General features: G+C 39.0%; 1 protein-coding gene across 8 annotated transcripts in view; it reads right to left on the reverse strand.

Annotated features, from left to right (window-relative positions):
* Positions 1–2,998: 2,998 nt before the first annotated feature.
* LOC102229915 (CUGBP Elav-like family member 2) overlaps positions 2,999–16,754 on the reverse strand; it is a 51,122-nt gene continuing 37,366 nt past the window's right edge. For 4 of the 8 annotated variants that reach the window (XM_023342321.1, XM_014474011.2, XM_023342361.1 and 1 more), the window contains exons 6-14: positions 16,058–16,137; positions 14,729–14,890; positions 13,026–13,089; positions 11,294–11,431; positions 10,409–10,534; positions 10,123–10,299; positions 9,837–9,983; positions 7,690–7,874; positions 2,999–6,751 (exon numbers count right to left, since the gene is read on the reverse strand). In XM_023342321.1, the coding sequence (XP_023198089.1) occupies positions 7,747–7,874; positions 9,837–9,983; positions 10,123–10,299; positions 10,409–10,534; positions 11,294–11,431; positions 13,026–13,089; positions 14,729–14,890; positions 16,058–16,137 (1,022 nt within the window). In that variant the 3' untranslated portion in view covers positions 2,999–6,751; positions 7,690–7,746. Of the gene's footprint in view, positions 7,875–9,836; positions 9,984–10,122; positions 10,300–10,408; positions 10,535–11,293; positions 11,432–13,025; positions 13,090–14,728; positions 14,891–16,057; positions 16,138–16,754 lie in introns of all 8 variants that reach the window. The other 4 variants (XM_023342345.1, XM_023342340.1, XM_023342334.1 and 1 more) reach the window with 4 other exon arrangements.

The raw sequence follows: 16,754 nt of genomic DNA on the forward strand, positions 1-16,754 counted from the left end.
AAGGTTGAAAGAGTCATATTGGACCAAAAAAAAAAAAAAAAAAATCTGTCTGGAGCCGCAAAAACTTAGCAGCCTTATATAAGGCTTATAATGAAGGCAAAACTGGCTATAAGTGTTTATATTAGCCTATCATCAAAACCACTAAGTGCGTACACTAATTAGCATTCATGATTAAATGTTTATTTTTCCCTGCTGTCCCAAATGCAGTTTCCATAACAACGATCGCTCTTTGGAAATAATCACGTTAAGTGTGTGAACGAAAAACAACAACAAAACGGAACGTGCTTAACGTGCCACTTCTCTGGGCAACAAACGGAGTGCAATAAAACGCAACCTGCAGTTATAAAATAAAACAACAGCAGCCATTTGAAAAGATAAAATATATCAAATTAAATTAATACGGTTTAAGTTTGATTTCTGTGCAAATGCCAAGCAAGTCAGTGCAATGGTGAAACACAGCAGCACTCTTTTTTGACGCACAACATCCTCTGAGGTAAGAGGGTGTTCAACATCCTCTTACCTTGGAGGATGTTAAACACAATAATATCGCTAAGTGTCATTCTAAATATATACTGACAAAAATCACTAATCAATTTATAAATATGTGCCTGTGGTAGGATTGTGTTCTTACGTGTTTAATGCTACTTCTTTTTACGGACATCACTGGACAGCTTCTCGGGCTTGTAAGAAGTAACTTTAATCTTGACGCCTTCCCTGAAAATGTCTTTCGGACTATAAGCCGCTACTTTCCCCCCACGCTTTGAACTATGCGGCTTATAGCCCGGTGCGGCTTATACATGTACTTTCCAGTCTAGATTTTTTTTGTTTTTTCCAAAAAAAAAAAAAAATGTGTAGGTGCGGCTTACAGTAAAGTGTGCTCTATAGTCCAGAAAGTACGGTTTGTTATTTGACAACTTCTCGCTACAGAGCAAACGTTCAAGTAGTCCTTCCGCATTGGCAATGAATGCAAATGATTCGGTCCAAGAATTGTAGAATCTCTCCTCAGCTATTTTTCTCTTCCCACCAGGCACCCGTCGATTTGTTTACAACAGCCACCTGCCACTGGCCCTGCCCAGCTGAAAGAAACCTCACAGGCTATGACCCAAATCTGTGTTGATGGAAATGTTGAAATTTTATATTTATTCTACACATTTTTAGAGCATTGGAAAACGTTTGTGTCACATTTGTCCCCCTACAGAAACCACATTAAAACAAAAAATACATTTCCCGCCCCCATCTTTTTCAATTTTCAAACATTTTTTGAAAAAGCTCCAGGGAGCCACGAGGGCGGCGCTAAAGAGCCGCGGGTTGGCGACCCCGTCTTAGGCAAACTATCTTGCAGGCCACGTTGTCCTGGTCAGTCCAATCTGGATTCGTGTTCTCTCATACAACCACGAATCACTATTGTAACCACAAAACATAAGTCTCACTTTTGCAGAGCTAACATAAGTTTATACACTCTCCATTTAGAGAAAAACAAAATAGAAACGTTATTCTGTAACAACCAGGGAGTCTGAACAGGACAAACTTTTTGGATTTAATCTACTGAAAATCCATGTAATTTTCCTTCCAAGCTAAAAAAAATAATTTGCGTACTGCTTTGTGTTGGCTATTTAAAATCCAAATGAAATATTGTTTGTGTTTGTGGCGTAACAAAATACTGAACGGTATATAGGCCTCAAGGTTTTGCTCAGGTTGGATGGGCATGATTTTAATGAGCTACCATGGGACCAGAGTGGGTTGGCTACATACAACCAATCCAGGTCATTGTTTCTTAAATGGGTTGTCCACAAAGAAAAACACTTCAAAACACTGTGGCAGGAAAAGTGATCCTACATCAAACCTACGTAGGCAGCCAACATAGGTCTGTTGTGCAACCAAGGGACAAACCTATCAGTGACCCACGTTTCATACTACACTCCACTCCAAATGTAAAAATGTACATGTACTTACCTGCAGAACCCATTTATATAAAACCCCCATGATCCCAGTTTGATAACGGCATAGTGCTTTTCTAAACACCCACCAGACCTGGATACCTACAAAACCTTTTTCTTTTTAATAGCCAATTCTCACATGGATTGAGAAATAGTAATGGAGATGAAATAAAAAGCTCCATCAAGACTTAACACGGGCTTTTGTCATGGTGCAAAATTCAGTTTTAAACGTCAATTTGTACCTAATTTCTTGATTCATTTGATTACTTTACCACTTGGTGGAGCTACTGTACAGCAATGGTTTGGTACTTTTTCTTAAAATGTTACCTTGTTTAATACGTTTAGATAAAGAGGTTTTGGACTGAAACGTTGGAGTGTAAACAGTAATATGGCAGTAGGCCCTCCATCCACATTTTTATGTTTAATTTTTTTTTTTTTTTTTGTAATGTAAAACACGTTTGTGGTTTAAGGGCGAGGCTCTTTGGCATGTTGGGTAATCATTTGGGACCGTGACGCCACAGAACCAGACATGACATGTTATGAAATTATCTCCTGACATGTTAAGTAATTGTCCACAAAGATGATGAATAATTCGCTCAGAAAGTAAGATGCTTTTCAGAAGCAAGCAGTGGATTTTTAAATCTTCTAAGCAGGTTGTAGCAAACTTTCAAAGGCCAGATTGAAAATGAAACATGCAACCATTAGTGATCCTGTCAAAACATTGTCTCCATTTCTGGTCAATCACCAAAAAACCTCTAAAAACTAAGGAAGTGTGTTTAAGGTTAAGGTAAATTGATAAGTAGAACCAAAAAAAACTTTTATTCTTAATGAATTTCTGCTCTAACTTCATGTCTAGCTCATATTGGAAATGGACTACATTTTTAATTAGCGCCAAAGGTGTTTAGCAACCTTGACATGAGATCTGCAAAAGCTTGATTCACATTAAAAAGGCTACAGCAAAGAGAAGCACAAGAGAGACACGACACACTGGGAGAGGGAAAGGTGGTCCATAAAATGTCTGCACAACACCGTACGAGCACAAAACAGACAAAGACACACAGTCCATATTAGGGGAAATGGTTTAATTTCGAGACAGAGGCAAAGAAACACACCACACAAACGAACACTGATCAAAACGAAAAAAAGAAGGAAAAAAAACGAAAAAATCTTCCAGCTACACACTCCGCTATGGTGGGAAGGAAAACAAAAACTACACAAGTAAAAAGCAAAGCTTTAAACTAAACACGCAACTTCTTAACTAAGACAATTATCCACACAGGTTGTCAAAAAATCCTGACCATTAAATTATGTGGAAAGCACAATCACTAACATGAAACTTACCACGATTAGAGGATCCCAACCCTCCCCCGAAACTGATTAACGAAGTGAGGACCACGTAGAGAGTAAAAATCAAACTAATCTTAGAGGCTAAAGCAGGACAAAAAGAAAAAGAAAAATCAAAGCTAGACATCGCCAAAGGCCAAACTCAAGACCTGGTCAAGGCAAGGCCACGTTGAGAGGCCGGACATGTTTTGTTTTATTTATTCTTTTCAATATAGATTTTTTTTTTTTTACCTTTTCCTTTAATTTCCAATATAAAAAGCTTCACTGGTACAAAATACATATGAACAACCAGTTGTAGAAATCGGGACAGCCTGTATACGTCTTTTTTTTTTCTTGTTTTTTTTTTTTTTTAAATCCCACCCTCTTTCCAAAAGTTTGGACAGAAATAAACTCTACTGTGTGTATAATACAGCTCACATCAAGATGCACTCACTTTGGCTTTCCTCGAGACAAGACGAAACATCTATTAAATTATTGGTGGAACATGAATAAAGTCCTACTGATTAGTAGACAAGAAAATAAGGTTGTTTTTTTTTCTTCTTTAACTTGTTTTTCCCCAGATCAACACATCTACAGAGATGCAAAGCTACCCACACACAAACAAAAAAAAAAGAAAATAAAAGCACTTCAAAATGAGAAACAGCAAGAGTCAAAGTGATTGTTAGAGCTGATGGGAGATTTGAGATGGAAGCCCCTGAAGTGAGTCCAGTTCCTGTTGGGACTGCTATGACTATACATTGTGCTTTTTTTTTTTTTGTTTTTATTGATTTTTTTAAAACGTAATACACCATGAACTACTTTGCAAGACACCTGCGATCTAATTGTCTTAACATGTGACCCCTCACAGCTGACTTTTATGCTTTAGCTCGCTTTTCAACTTCAACCCCCCCCCGCCCCCCAGAAAAAAAAACCAGATGATCACAACACAGTTGGCATCACAAAGTGTTTCAATACGCACTGAGACGCTTAACCTTCAAATGTATTGGGAAGTTTATTGTTTATCTACATTTTTTTTTTTTAAAAACCAACTGTTCAAATCGAGTACATCACAAAACACATTTACCAATAACGCAGCACAGAGAAAGAGGGAGAGAGAGAAGGGGGGGGGGGGGGGGAAGTGGGGATATTAGCAGGTAACAAAGAGCTTTATGACACTGGCATTAACAGACCAGAAAAAAACAAAACAAAAACAAATTAAATGGAAAAAAAGGCAAACTGCAGCAACTTGTAAACCAAGGCCTAATAACAAGTGTAGGCAGTTTCTAGACATATATTTATATATGGCACTTTGAATATTGTATTGCATTTGGATAGAAAAAACACTGTAAAAAGCACATGCCCATATTAAAAGAGAAATCAGTGGTACCTTGAAAATTTTGGATCAAAATCACACACACTCACCACATTCTGTCAAAGTGTTTAGCTCCCACAATTGTGCTTCACATTTCCTTACAAAACTAGAACACTTTTCTTGAGCGCTGTTGCAAATTTGGTTTTTTTTTTTTTTTTAATATATATATTTTTGGGTTATACTAAAAGGAAACAAACAAAAAAAAAAAATCCCAACTTAAAAAGATTCAAAATGGTGAGAAAAGTGTGCATTTTGTGTCGTAATCCTGCGTGTTGAAGTTTTAAACACATAAAAACCCCTGAGTTGACAACTCTTTAGCGCCACCAGGTAAGCAGTTTGTTTAGGAACCCTTTTTTTTCTTTAACTTTTTTTTCTTTTTAAGGGGTGGAGGGTGGGTGAAGTGGTTTTTTCTTTAGCAGGGTTGTTTTAACAATGTGTAGCACAAGAGAGAAAATTTCACCCTGATAAAAAAGTGTAAACTTGGTGCAGAATAATGGAATGTATTTGTATCCCAACACTAAAGTGGTGGAGCTTTTCAAATGTGCCATGCGAGAAACAAAATCAGAAAACAGCAAACAGGTTAGATAAAAAGCAAACGTGTGTCTAAAATGTGCAGAGACCCACAGGTTGTGTTTTTGTCCAAGTGATCTCCTCTTCAGGGGCTCCCACTGATGCAACCACATTAAGTGTTGCCTGTATGTGTGTGTGTGTGTGTGTGTGTGTGTGTGTGTGTGTGTAAAGAAAAACTAGATATTACAGCAAATAAACCCTCCAAAAAGTTGTGTATTCAAAAACAAGAGTTTGACACATGGGCACTTCAACAACCAAAAAAAAATTAAAACATTGTCCATGGATGATTAACAGACATTTTAAATCATTTTTCAAACATGAGGCAATCCAAACGAAACCAAAGTGAAACATCCATCGATTAAGTTAGTAATGGAAAAAAAAAAAAAATTAATAAATTCACAGAGTCAACAAGACGTACCTTTGAAGTCGAACACTTTATAAAACAGGAAAAAAATTTAAAATAAAATTAAGCCTCAAAATTTGACCCTTAAAATTCTCAAACCAGATGTCATTTTTAATTAAACCAGAATTTTACTAAATTTACTACAAATGACCCGCAAATGGTCACCAAACTCAAATTTTAGTCCTTTTTTTAAAGAAAAAGAAAAAAAGACTAATAAACTGAAAACACTCCCCCCTCCCACTCCCCAACATAGATGACAATACAACAAAAATCTACAAAAAACCCAAAGTTGTGCCTGGGTTGTTAGTTAAACCTCTATAGATTCAATGGTACAAAATATAGGTAATCTAAGTGTGCATTTAAACCACAGATTGTCTATTTGTGAATCAGTTCTAAAAAAGTTGACTCATGTAGGTAGTCATTTCTCTCAGCAGAGCAAATGTACCTTTTATTGTGCCATTGATAGTTTAATAAAAAGGTAAATACACTCATTTTTGTAAATGAAAAAAGAAAATATTTTAAATAGCCTTGATGTAAATCGTCACACTGCCCACATAATGTAGAGATCGAAACAAATCGCCGAGAGCAACTTTTACTTGCCAGACTTTGGAAAAAAATGTTGGAAAAGTGGTCTGTAGGATCTTTTTTTTTTTTTTTTTAAGAAGCCAAAATATTGCTAATGGCACCAAATAGCACATATGTGTGCCAATCCCTGTATTCAACTTTCAAGTGAACTATTACTGAGAGAGGTAAAAAGAAAATACATAGCTAAATTAAAAATTAGAAATCCCACAGGTTTTTAAAATATTAACAGAAAAACAAAAACGTCTCTTCAATGAAATCATTGCAGCTAAGTTTTCACATTAATATGCTTGACCTCTCTCCTGCCCGTCACATTTTCTTATAGAAAAAAGCGAGAAAAAAAAACAACAAAAAAACAAAAGAAAAACATGATCATACATGCAGAAAAATCAGGTTGAGCTAAGGTCAGGGTCAGTGGGTGGCCGGGTATTGGTCAGGCGAGCTTAGAGAGACATCACAGACAATGGTGGGATGATGAGGCCAGGGAGAGGGGGTTTGGCTTGGCTTTCAACATCATGAAGACATGCTAGGCTAATGATGAGCAAACAGGCATGGAGATTTGTTCTAAAAAAGGAACAAAAACACGAAGAGAGAGAGAGAGAGGAGAGACAGGACAAAGAGGAGAGAAGAGAAAGTTAGGGGCACAGCACAAGAAATTTTTTTTTAGCCATGAGGCACAATAAACAACAAAAAAAATAATGCAAGTCACCACGTAACAGCAAGGACAGCAGGGTAAACACGTCCCCCCCCCCTCTCTCCCGACACACAAAAAAACAACACACCGATTTACAGAAGTGACATCACTAGGACTATGGCAGACTCTGGCATGCACATACTTTTATACTTGGCACCGAAAGAGATCCATCTAAAGCCCAGTCCCTTGTGGGAGACTTGGAGGATGGATGGAATGACTGGAGGAGGTTGTTAATAGAGGAAAAAAGAGGTAGCCTAGCTTAAAATGGCTTAGGCAATGAATGTAAACAGACAAAAAAAAAAAAACAGAAGAGGGGAAACAGAAAAGACTGCTAGATATTCACGACAACGACGACACAACATGAGACAGACTACAGATGAGAAGTGAAAAGCAGGTTGCAGCTCTGGCTCAGGGTCTGTGCGGCCTCGCTTCAGCCCTTCAACAACAACGACTGATCCTTAGTCAACCTGGCTCACTTGACCTGAAGGCAATGAAGTGGCATGGAAACACATCTGATGCTCTCCACTAAATACAGTGACACAAAATACCTCCAGCAAACACTGACTCCAGTGATAGTCATAAATAATCATATACATTAAAATATTTCAGACTCAAAAGTACATAATAAAAACCGCAGGAATGAAATACAGCAAAAACGTGGAGAGATCTTAGCAACCTTTTTTTTTTTCGTTTGTTTTTCTTTTCATTTAAGGAAAAGGGTGAGTCTTCCTCCTGTGGTGGGCTCCTGTCCCCTTTGACCCCCCCCTGAGTCTCTGCTGTGGTGACCTTGGCAGGAGGGTGAACTTACCCTAGCAGTGCTAGAACTGAGCTGGGGAGGGAGCTGTGGGGAGGCCCCAGGCAAGGATCAGTAGGGCTTGCTGTCGTTCTTGGAGCGCTTCAGCTGAACCTTCAGCCTCTTCATGCCGATCTGGAAACCGTTCATGGCCTGAATGGCAGCCTGCGCGGAGACAGGATTGTCATAGCTGACGAACCCTAAAAAAAACAAACGACAACAACAATCACACGTTAAAATCTCATGTGATCACTGAACACAGTACTGTTTGGCATTTATAGCTACATCTGTACTGTAGTTAAGATTTGAAAGATTTGGTTAAAACAGGAACTGAACCATAACACTATTCTGAGTAGGATTAAACTGGCTGGTTTCCTGCCTTAGATGCAGCTTTTAAGCAATAATAGAATAGAGGTCAGGGGTCAAAACACAAGCTTATCGTCAGCCTGCTTCATCCATTCCTAAAAATACTTTGTGTAACGCACCAACGCCAGAGACAACATGAAAGACCCTCTGCTTTACAGCATAGCCCAAAACACTCTGCCCGTTTAATCAGACAGTCTGGATGCTTGGATACATTTACTCGAGTTGGTATGCAGACTTTAGACCAGTGGTGCCCAAAGTCGGTCCTGGAGGGCCGGCATCCTGCAGGGTTTAGTTCTCTCCCTGGTTTAACGCACCTGGATAAAATGATGGCTCGTTAGAAGGCCTAAGAAGAACACTGACATGCTGAAAAGGTTGTTACTACCACCAGGGAGAAAACTAAAACATGCAGGATGCCGGCCCTCGAGGACCGACTTTGTGCACCACTGCATTAGACTCTAGACTTAATTGTTGTAACATTTAGTCACCAGTTGGGGGCAGTCTTGCCAGTTAAATGACAAGGTACTGCAGTATCTGCTAGTGTTGATCAAGTTTCTGTATTGGTTTAAAGAGGATGGACATTTGGTCTGAAAGTGATTCTAAAACATATTTTCAAATTCATCAAAATTCCCATGCATCCTGGATTCAGTTTAAGATTTGGCTTTCCTTGGATTCTTTCTGAAATCCAGCTCAACAATGTGCATATATTTGGGGAAAAAAAATAATTACACCACACAAACTAACAAGATGTTAGTTTATGTGGCGTAAACTAACTAAGATATATGAAAATGTGTGACTGAAGCAATTCCAGGCAGTCTTGTGAATGGTCTCTCTCAAGCTGGGAGCAACATGGAGACGTGCTGCACTCCATCCACCCTAAAGCCCACCCCACGGCTGTAGAAAGGCTTCCACACTCTCTGACTTGATGGAAAAATGAAATTTTTTGAAATATTTTCAGCTTTGAAAACCAGTCTTAGAAAGCAAAGTAGAACCATCAATGTTATAATTAGACATCACCTTATAAATTACATTTAGATATTTCAGATTTTCCAACACTTAAGTTGTCGATGGCAGGGTGGCTACCTGAGCAGGTAGCTCAGCTAATTAGCCCGCTGACAACTTGTCTCACTTGTGTCATTCTTTATTGGCATTTCACAAAATTGTTGTTTAAAATGCTGCACAGTGAGCATTTTACTTAAACTAAAATGCATGAGGAGAGGTCTTTGAGTATAAATATGTAATAAAATGTTATAGATCCAGGATGACCAGCTGTAGTTCTCAAGAGGAGAACTAATTAATAGATGGTTAATAGGTTCCTGCAGAACCTGGACATGCTGTGGAGAAACTCCCAGGTGTTGAATCAGCAACATAATAAAAACATGAAGGGATCTGCCTCTTGGTCGACCACCACTGAGTAAATCACGTCCCTTTTTTATTTAGTGTTACATCAAGACAATTTTTGATTTAGTCAGGGTTTGACTCAAGTTCCTAATGAACGAATCACATCTAAGTCAAGCTGCTAAAGTGCAAAATCTAGAAGTGAACAACCTAAAACTGCACCGATATCCAGTCCCTCATCTTTAGGAAATGGATCCTTTCAAATAGAAAACATGATTTCAAAGTATTTACTAAGCTACCCAGAGTAATAAAACTCTGATCTTTATACAAAAATAAGTAATATTGTTACAAACCAAACCACTTTTTAAGGTGCCTCTGTCAGATCCTGTGGTAATTGAAGCTTAACCATCACCCCACAGCTATTCACCAACCTATTACACAACACATCTATATTCACTTACCAAAGCATTTGCTCAGATTGGTCTGTTTGTCAATAAAGACTTTGGCAGAGACCACGTTTCCGAAAGGCATGAACATCTGCAGAAGATCCTGGTCCCCGAACTCTTGCGGCAGGTGGTAGATGAACAGGTTGGCGCCCTCTGGCCCTACTCCATTTAGTAAGAAACCAGGAGCTAAAGTTACATACGACCTTGGAAACATTCAACAGTAATTACTCATGTCTAGTTCAGCAAATTCTCCATGCGCAGCGTTTGGAAAGTGTTGTGTGTTCGTTGAGGATGTATTCACCTTCCTTCTGACTGCCAGCCACGCTCTGCTGCAGCAGAGACTGGCTGTAGAGGGAGGGCAGGGCTGAGGCCGTGTACTGCTGCATCCCTGAGTAGGCCTGTGTCAGTGCATCCATGGAACTTGCAGCCGAGCCGTTGGCCATGGAGGCTCCCAGGCCTCCGTTCATGGCCCCCATACCTGGAACAGCAAAGCAAACTGATGAGTTGCACCCAAATAAAACACTTCGTATTTAATGGGTCGGGTTTCTTCTTTGGTGTTTTCTGAGGCGTACGAAGAGGAGACTCACCACTGACACCGCTAGTGAGAGCATTAAGGTTGTTGAGGCCCATAGAGGTGCCAGTAAGACTCTGCAGTGTGCCCAGAGAGGCCAGGGTGTTCATGGCAGCACCAGCACTGGACCCTGCTGTTGAACCTGTAGGCAGATTTTTAAAAAATGTATACAAAGATAATTAGTTTCATGAGGAAAAGTGGTCAATTACTGAAATACAGTTGAACTAAAAGGTGGAAGACAGTAGCTGAGTTTCCATTAGAAATGTGGGGAAAACTTTGTCAAAATTCCTCTAATGTTGAAAAACACAATTTCACCATTACGATGTTTTCATTAAATAAACTCAATTAGAATCACACGTGGATAAGTTTGTTCATGTGTCATTTAAAAAACTTCGCCTTTTCGCCAGTAACATCATCGGGCTGTTGGTCACATGTCTCGTGTATTTTCCATTGCAGTTCTGTGAAATACTCCAATTTCGATACAGCCCAAAAAAACAAACACCTCATCCTAGTGCAAATACTTTAATCAAAACACTGAAGGTTTTTTTTTCCCCTCAAAATTGGCGTGTTTTTATACAATGAATTTATTTTTGTAATTCCACTTTGCACAATGTAAACGCATCTTCCACGGGACAGGCTTAGGAAACCTTAAACATAAAACGTTAATACATCCGACGGGAAACAATGTTGAGAGATTAAATTCACCAAATTCACCCACATAAACTGAATACCACAAATATGCAGGCTGGTAAAGTAAAACCACCCAACTTTGATCTGAATCCTGCAAATAAGGCTAGTCTAATTCTGAGGTTTGGACCTGCGTCTTCACTGCTATAAACTCATAATGTTGAACGGGGGAGGGAAAGCGACTAACCTGAGCTTATGTTTGACTTTAACTCACCTGGACTGGCGAGAGCCCCCAGGGCTGCGCTGCTGGTTGACAGAGCGCTGGTTGAAGTCGGGCTGGCAGAGCTCTGGGCTGCAGCTGCGGCCGCAGCCAACGTGGCCAGGTTTTGCAGCTGAAGAGGATTCACACCTGCTGAAAATACAAAGCAGCAGAGGTAATACGGATGACGGCCATGCTTAAGCTCCTGTTCCTGCAGGCGTGAGCCTTTTCAAATTCTCTTGCAGCGCAATTTTCTGCCCAGAATGCAAGCATAAAACAATATATTCTTTCTGCTGCCTTTGAAGAATCCAACATTAAGCTACGTTATTTTAGCAGGCTGCAGACAGAGTGCTTCAGTATGTTAAATTCATGACTTGTTGACCTTTAGTCCCTTTAGGTTTTAAACCTAAGAGCTACGTGGGTTCTGAAAACCAACTTGATAAATTACTTAGAACCTTCAGCATCAGAATAAGCTACATTAGACAAAAACATGTGCAAACAAGGAATGACACCACGTACAGACAACATAGATATAGAACTTTAGCGGAAATAAAAAAGTAAAAAATTTTTACATATATTTGTACATGCACCAAATATTTCTGTCATTTACTTTTGCAATAGTGCAACGTGCCAATTTAGTTTCACAGAAGGTTCTTAACTATAACTCAACTTATTTTGGGATTTTTCGTTTTTTTCACTCAGTGACCCAAAGAGCACTGTCACGTTTTACATGAAGGGTTTTAAGACAACTACTGGAGTCCTTGTTTGTCATGCGGATCACACCAGTTAAAACTTTGATATCCTGAAGGAGCAGGGAGTAAATAAGGCAGCCATTTTTTTAATTCAATGAACGACAAACTAGTTTTAAAAGTTTCTGAAAACGTTAAGGTCAGGCGGTGAGTTCCTTCCAACAAGCATGAAACACAAGATTTAGAGTAGTGTAATTCTTCCAACACTACTACAACCCATGAAATGAGACAAAAATAAATAAATTGGAAAAAAAGTCAATAGAACATTCAATATCCATGTTGGAAAATTGAGGCACATTTAAGATGTTCTACTCTTAAAACGTAGATGAAATTTAAAGATTATGACTTCTCTAATCATGATAACTAAATTGTCGTAGCCTACAGTTAAAGGTGTAAAATCTAAATTGAAAAGCAGCAGGACAACCATGAGACCTACCGATCCACAATAAACTGTGGATTTTTTCTTCCTCTAGAGCCTGCCTTTGTTTTCATCGTTATGATTATGACAATTTCTTTCCACATTGCAATGTTTTAACTAACAAAAACAAAAAGAAAAACAAAGGTTTAAAGTACTCTGACGGATAGAAACCGCAAAACAACCCCACAGCTTTTACTTTAACACATTTCCATTATTTTATCATTAAAAGAAAACGTTCTTTTAAGCAGTTAAATGTACCGTCACACAACTGCACACTTTTAATTGATAAATTACTGCTCCAGCAGAAAAACTCAGCCTTAGATTTAACACTGGACTTCAAATCGTTTTTTTAATACCAACAGCTGCACTACATTAGCTCGACTAATGGAAAAGTGCTGTCAATACGAAGGCCTTGCAGTATTACAATAGCTCCAGGCCATGTGCAATATCCCCCCGATGTAAAGCAGCAACACGATTTATTATACTTGAACCACATGGTAGAATTGGTGACATAGAAACTTCCCTTTAACAGTCCGAATAATGAGATAAATGGTTTATAACATTTGATAGTAAAACTCACCTCCTAGCCTCTGAATGCCATTGAAACTGCTTTGATTACTGGTTGATGTCGCCTGCTGGAGCAACTGAAAGCAGAAAAAAAAAAAACAGACACAGATCAAAGAGAGCACTTTCTTAAACTCTAAATTATTTAAAATCTATATAAATAGAAACTACTGGACACATTTCAGCATGAATTCTGCATGTTTTAAAATATTTACTGAGGATTTTTGCCGTCCTATTTAAAATGTACATTTCAGATTGACGAAATAGCAGCCTGCCAGGTTTTTGTCCTTGTTTTCTTGGCAGAAACCAAACGGCTCGTCTGTTCATGTTCGAGTCGCATGGTGTTTGGCTCAGCGTTACAGAACACTCGTGCGAGTCACGTGCCTTTCCTCGTTAGCCAGGACACAAACTGGGAGTGAAGATGTTTTCTAGTCTGAGCCAAGAAAATGGGTGTATAGATCAGACTTAATCATCAAGTTTCTGCATCTATGAAGCTCCACAGAACAAAACGTCAGACCAGCAGACAATGCATCAGCGCTGAAATGTTGCCCTTTTCACTTTCTGCTTCATTTGTTTCATCAAACTGTATGAAGTTTGCAGTAGGATTTATACTTCTTGATCACTTTTCTCTTTTTAAAACCACAAACATATTCTATTGGGATCATATGTGATGGAGCATAATTGTGTAGAAAAGGAAACATGGAGCCATACTTAATATATAAAAAAAAAAAAAGTCAAGAAGGTCTTCATGTATTTTGGCTCTGCACATCTAAAAATTAATATTTACCATTTGTTCTTACATGAAAGAGTCAGTTTTGGGTGCATCAACTGTAGTTACGCACGTTTAAGGCCAAGTTGTCAAAATCATTTTCATTTCAGGTCACATGAAGATCCTAAATTTTCTCAAAGGGTCAGTTTTGGCAGAATGTATTGACAAAAATATCTATTAAACTGTAGCTTTCTCTAAATTCAATGATGACGCAATTAAAATTAAACATTTAATATCCTTTCACACTGATAGTCACTGTAAAAAATAAAAACTGATTTGAATCGACTGATAAGATGTGATTTTGAAGTTCTACCTATGTGGCCCTTTGGAGCGTGCGTGTCAAAATCGAGGCCAGAGGGCCAAAACCGGTCCGCCATAGCTTTTTATGTGGTCCACTGCACTCTAAAATTCAAGGCAACAGTTGTGCACTTAAATATTTTATCAATCAAATAAGAGTAAATTTAATTTTTATAGTGCCAAATTATAATGTGGAAATATGTTCAGTATTTAATTTTAAGAAGTCAGCTATTTATTAATATGTTGTAGCAATTCTTTAATGGGTTTTAATTAATATTTTCTGCCACAACCTGCCCTTTAGGGACATCCATCATCCTAATATGGCTCAAAATGGAGATGGATGCGACACTGCTGCTCTAGAGTCTAGAGGGAAACATAAATAGTGGGCCTTGAGTTTGACACGTGGCTTAAATATTAAATTACTCAGAAATAAACTCTATAAATTACGAATGCATCAGGCTGAACTAGATTATATTTGAACCCAAACTTTCTAGGTTTTTTCAATTATAAAAAAAAAATTAAAACCATATTTTTTTATAATTACATAGTTGCAACCATTTGCGGTTGGAGAATGAAAAAATTCAAGGTGTGTATCTACTTTTGGAAGTTATAAATGCTGTAGAGGTGTAGACAGTTTGTTCGTCGACTCTTACCGCTAGATACTGCGGTGTCAGGGTTCCCAGCCCTGCCAGGTTTCCCCAGGTGGAGGCGTTGTTAAGCTGCTGAATTTGCTGCACGAGCTGCTGCTGCAGGCGCCGCTGCTCCTTGTCCCTCTGGGTGTCAGCAAACTTTACAACCAAAGGTGAAGAACAACCCTGAAGCAGTAAAAAAGGTAGGGGACGTCAAACTGGTTCCAAAGCGCAGACACACACAAAGACATTAACCTTTTATTTATCAATGCACAGTCACATGGTGGCAAAGGAATTAGCTTTGATATGCATTGCACACATGCATATCAAAGCTAACAGAGAGGACATCTGCCATGCATTGCTGAGCCAGGCTACATTCCAAAAAAGGGGGTATGGGACGATGGTGCAGACGGTGAATAATTTTAGCACTCTGCAGAGCTAAACTCAGTCCACAAATATCACACAACATATGGACACAACGTTTAAAACAGGAAAAAAAAAAGAAGAAAAAAAAAGATAGAAAAATAAAACACTCAAACATGGATGTCAGCGGACGTAACGGAAAAAATGCAATATATTACACAGAACCTCGCAAACATACAGTCACATATTGTCCAGACAGACGCATGGACAAGGCATGCGGTGCAAAAGTATTTTTTTTTCAGAGTTAAGAGCCAGACAGGGACCAGGCTGGATAGGGAAAATGGCTTCTGCACCAACAGCACCTCCCATGGCAGCTAAGAAAATCGGGGAGGAAACGATATCGGGAGGAAGGGAGAGGAGGGTAGGAAGTGGTGACCCCCAATGGGGCTTAAATTTAATCTAGTAGGAGGAGCGTTCTGTTTGGTTTAGCTCCTAATTAGACTGGGTCCAACACTTCACTGGGGAGCCTCTGACCTAGCTGTCAAATTACTGCTGCTCTACTTCCACAAAGACTCCACCGGCTAATACGAGAGTACAGCCCCAGTTCTTCCAAGATGTGGGAAAGGGTTGGCTAACTCTATTTTCACCTAAATTTGATGCGAGTGGGTTATTTTCACCGTGACAGAAAAAAAAGACAAAAAAAAATACCATTAGATCCCTATCAGAACAGAGGTGTGTTTATTTCAGCTCTATATAGAAGAGGACAGGCATTTTTATGAACTATAACAAACAATGTTTTTACTTTTATTCAATTATTCTGCAAACGATTTGATATTGTAATAAGCAGTTGCTTTAGATACACCTCATTCCCTATTGAATTCATTTCTGATGGAACAAGGTCTTCATATTTCCAACACAAGGGGGCAGCAAAAATGTATGAGGGGGTAAAAAAGGGGGGAAATGAGAAATAGGTGCTAAGGGGTACAGTACCTCCATAGTTTGAGAGTGATGCATGGTTTTGATTGCATTCTGTGCCATTGCCCTGGTAGCAAATGTGACAAACGCACAGCCTGTAGGGGGGATAACAATAGGAAAGGGGGGGAGGGAGGGACAAGAAGAAACAAAAACAAGACAAAAAAAGGTTTGGACAACTCGTTATGAACCCCAAAAAACAGACATTACAGTACAGAAAATGGCAACTCCCAAGCACACAGAACCACCCTCACTGGTTAGCACACGGAGAAAAAACACAACGAGGAGAACAGTAAACACTGGTCACATGAGCACAATGATCAACAGATTAAGTTGCCACCAAGAGGCTCGACTATGTGGTGTCAAGGGGAAGACGATCGACGTGATTGTATCAAAACAAATGCACACATACACACAGTGATTGGCTGAAATAATTCAGGCCTGGAAACAACAAAAAAAAAAAACTAATAAAGCTCATTTATAAATGTGGCTACACTCCATATATAGCTAGAAAAAGCAGGAAGTTGAAGCTAACTGCATCAAATGGAGGCTGAAGCGTATATGTTCACTAGATCTCACTGCAATCCGAGTCCTTATGCAACAGAAAGCTATGCAGAAGATACGAGGTAATTCCAGCCTTTGCAGTGTATGATTAAGGATGTGGCAAAGGAGCAGCTGAGCTGAGGTGTCTGCCAGCTGAGCCAATGAACACCAG

This window comes from Xiphophorus maculatus, chromosome 2, assembly GCF_002775205.1.
Source record: "Xiphophorus maculatus strain JP 163 A chromosome 2, X_maculatus-5.0-male, whole genome shotgun sequence".
In the NCBI taxonomy this organism is placed as follows: Eukaryota; Metazoa; Chordata; class Actinopteri; order Cyprinodontiformes; family Poeciliidae; genus Xiphophorus; species Xiphophorus maculatus.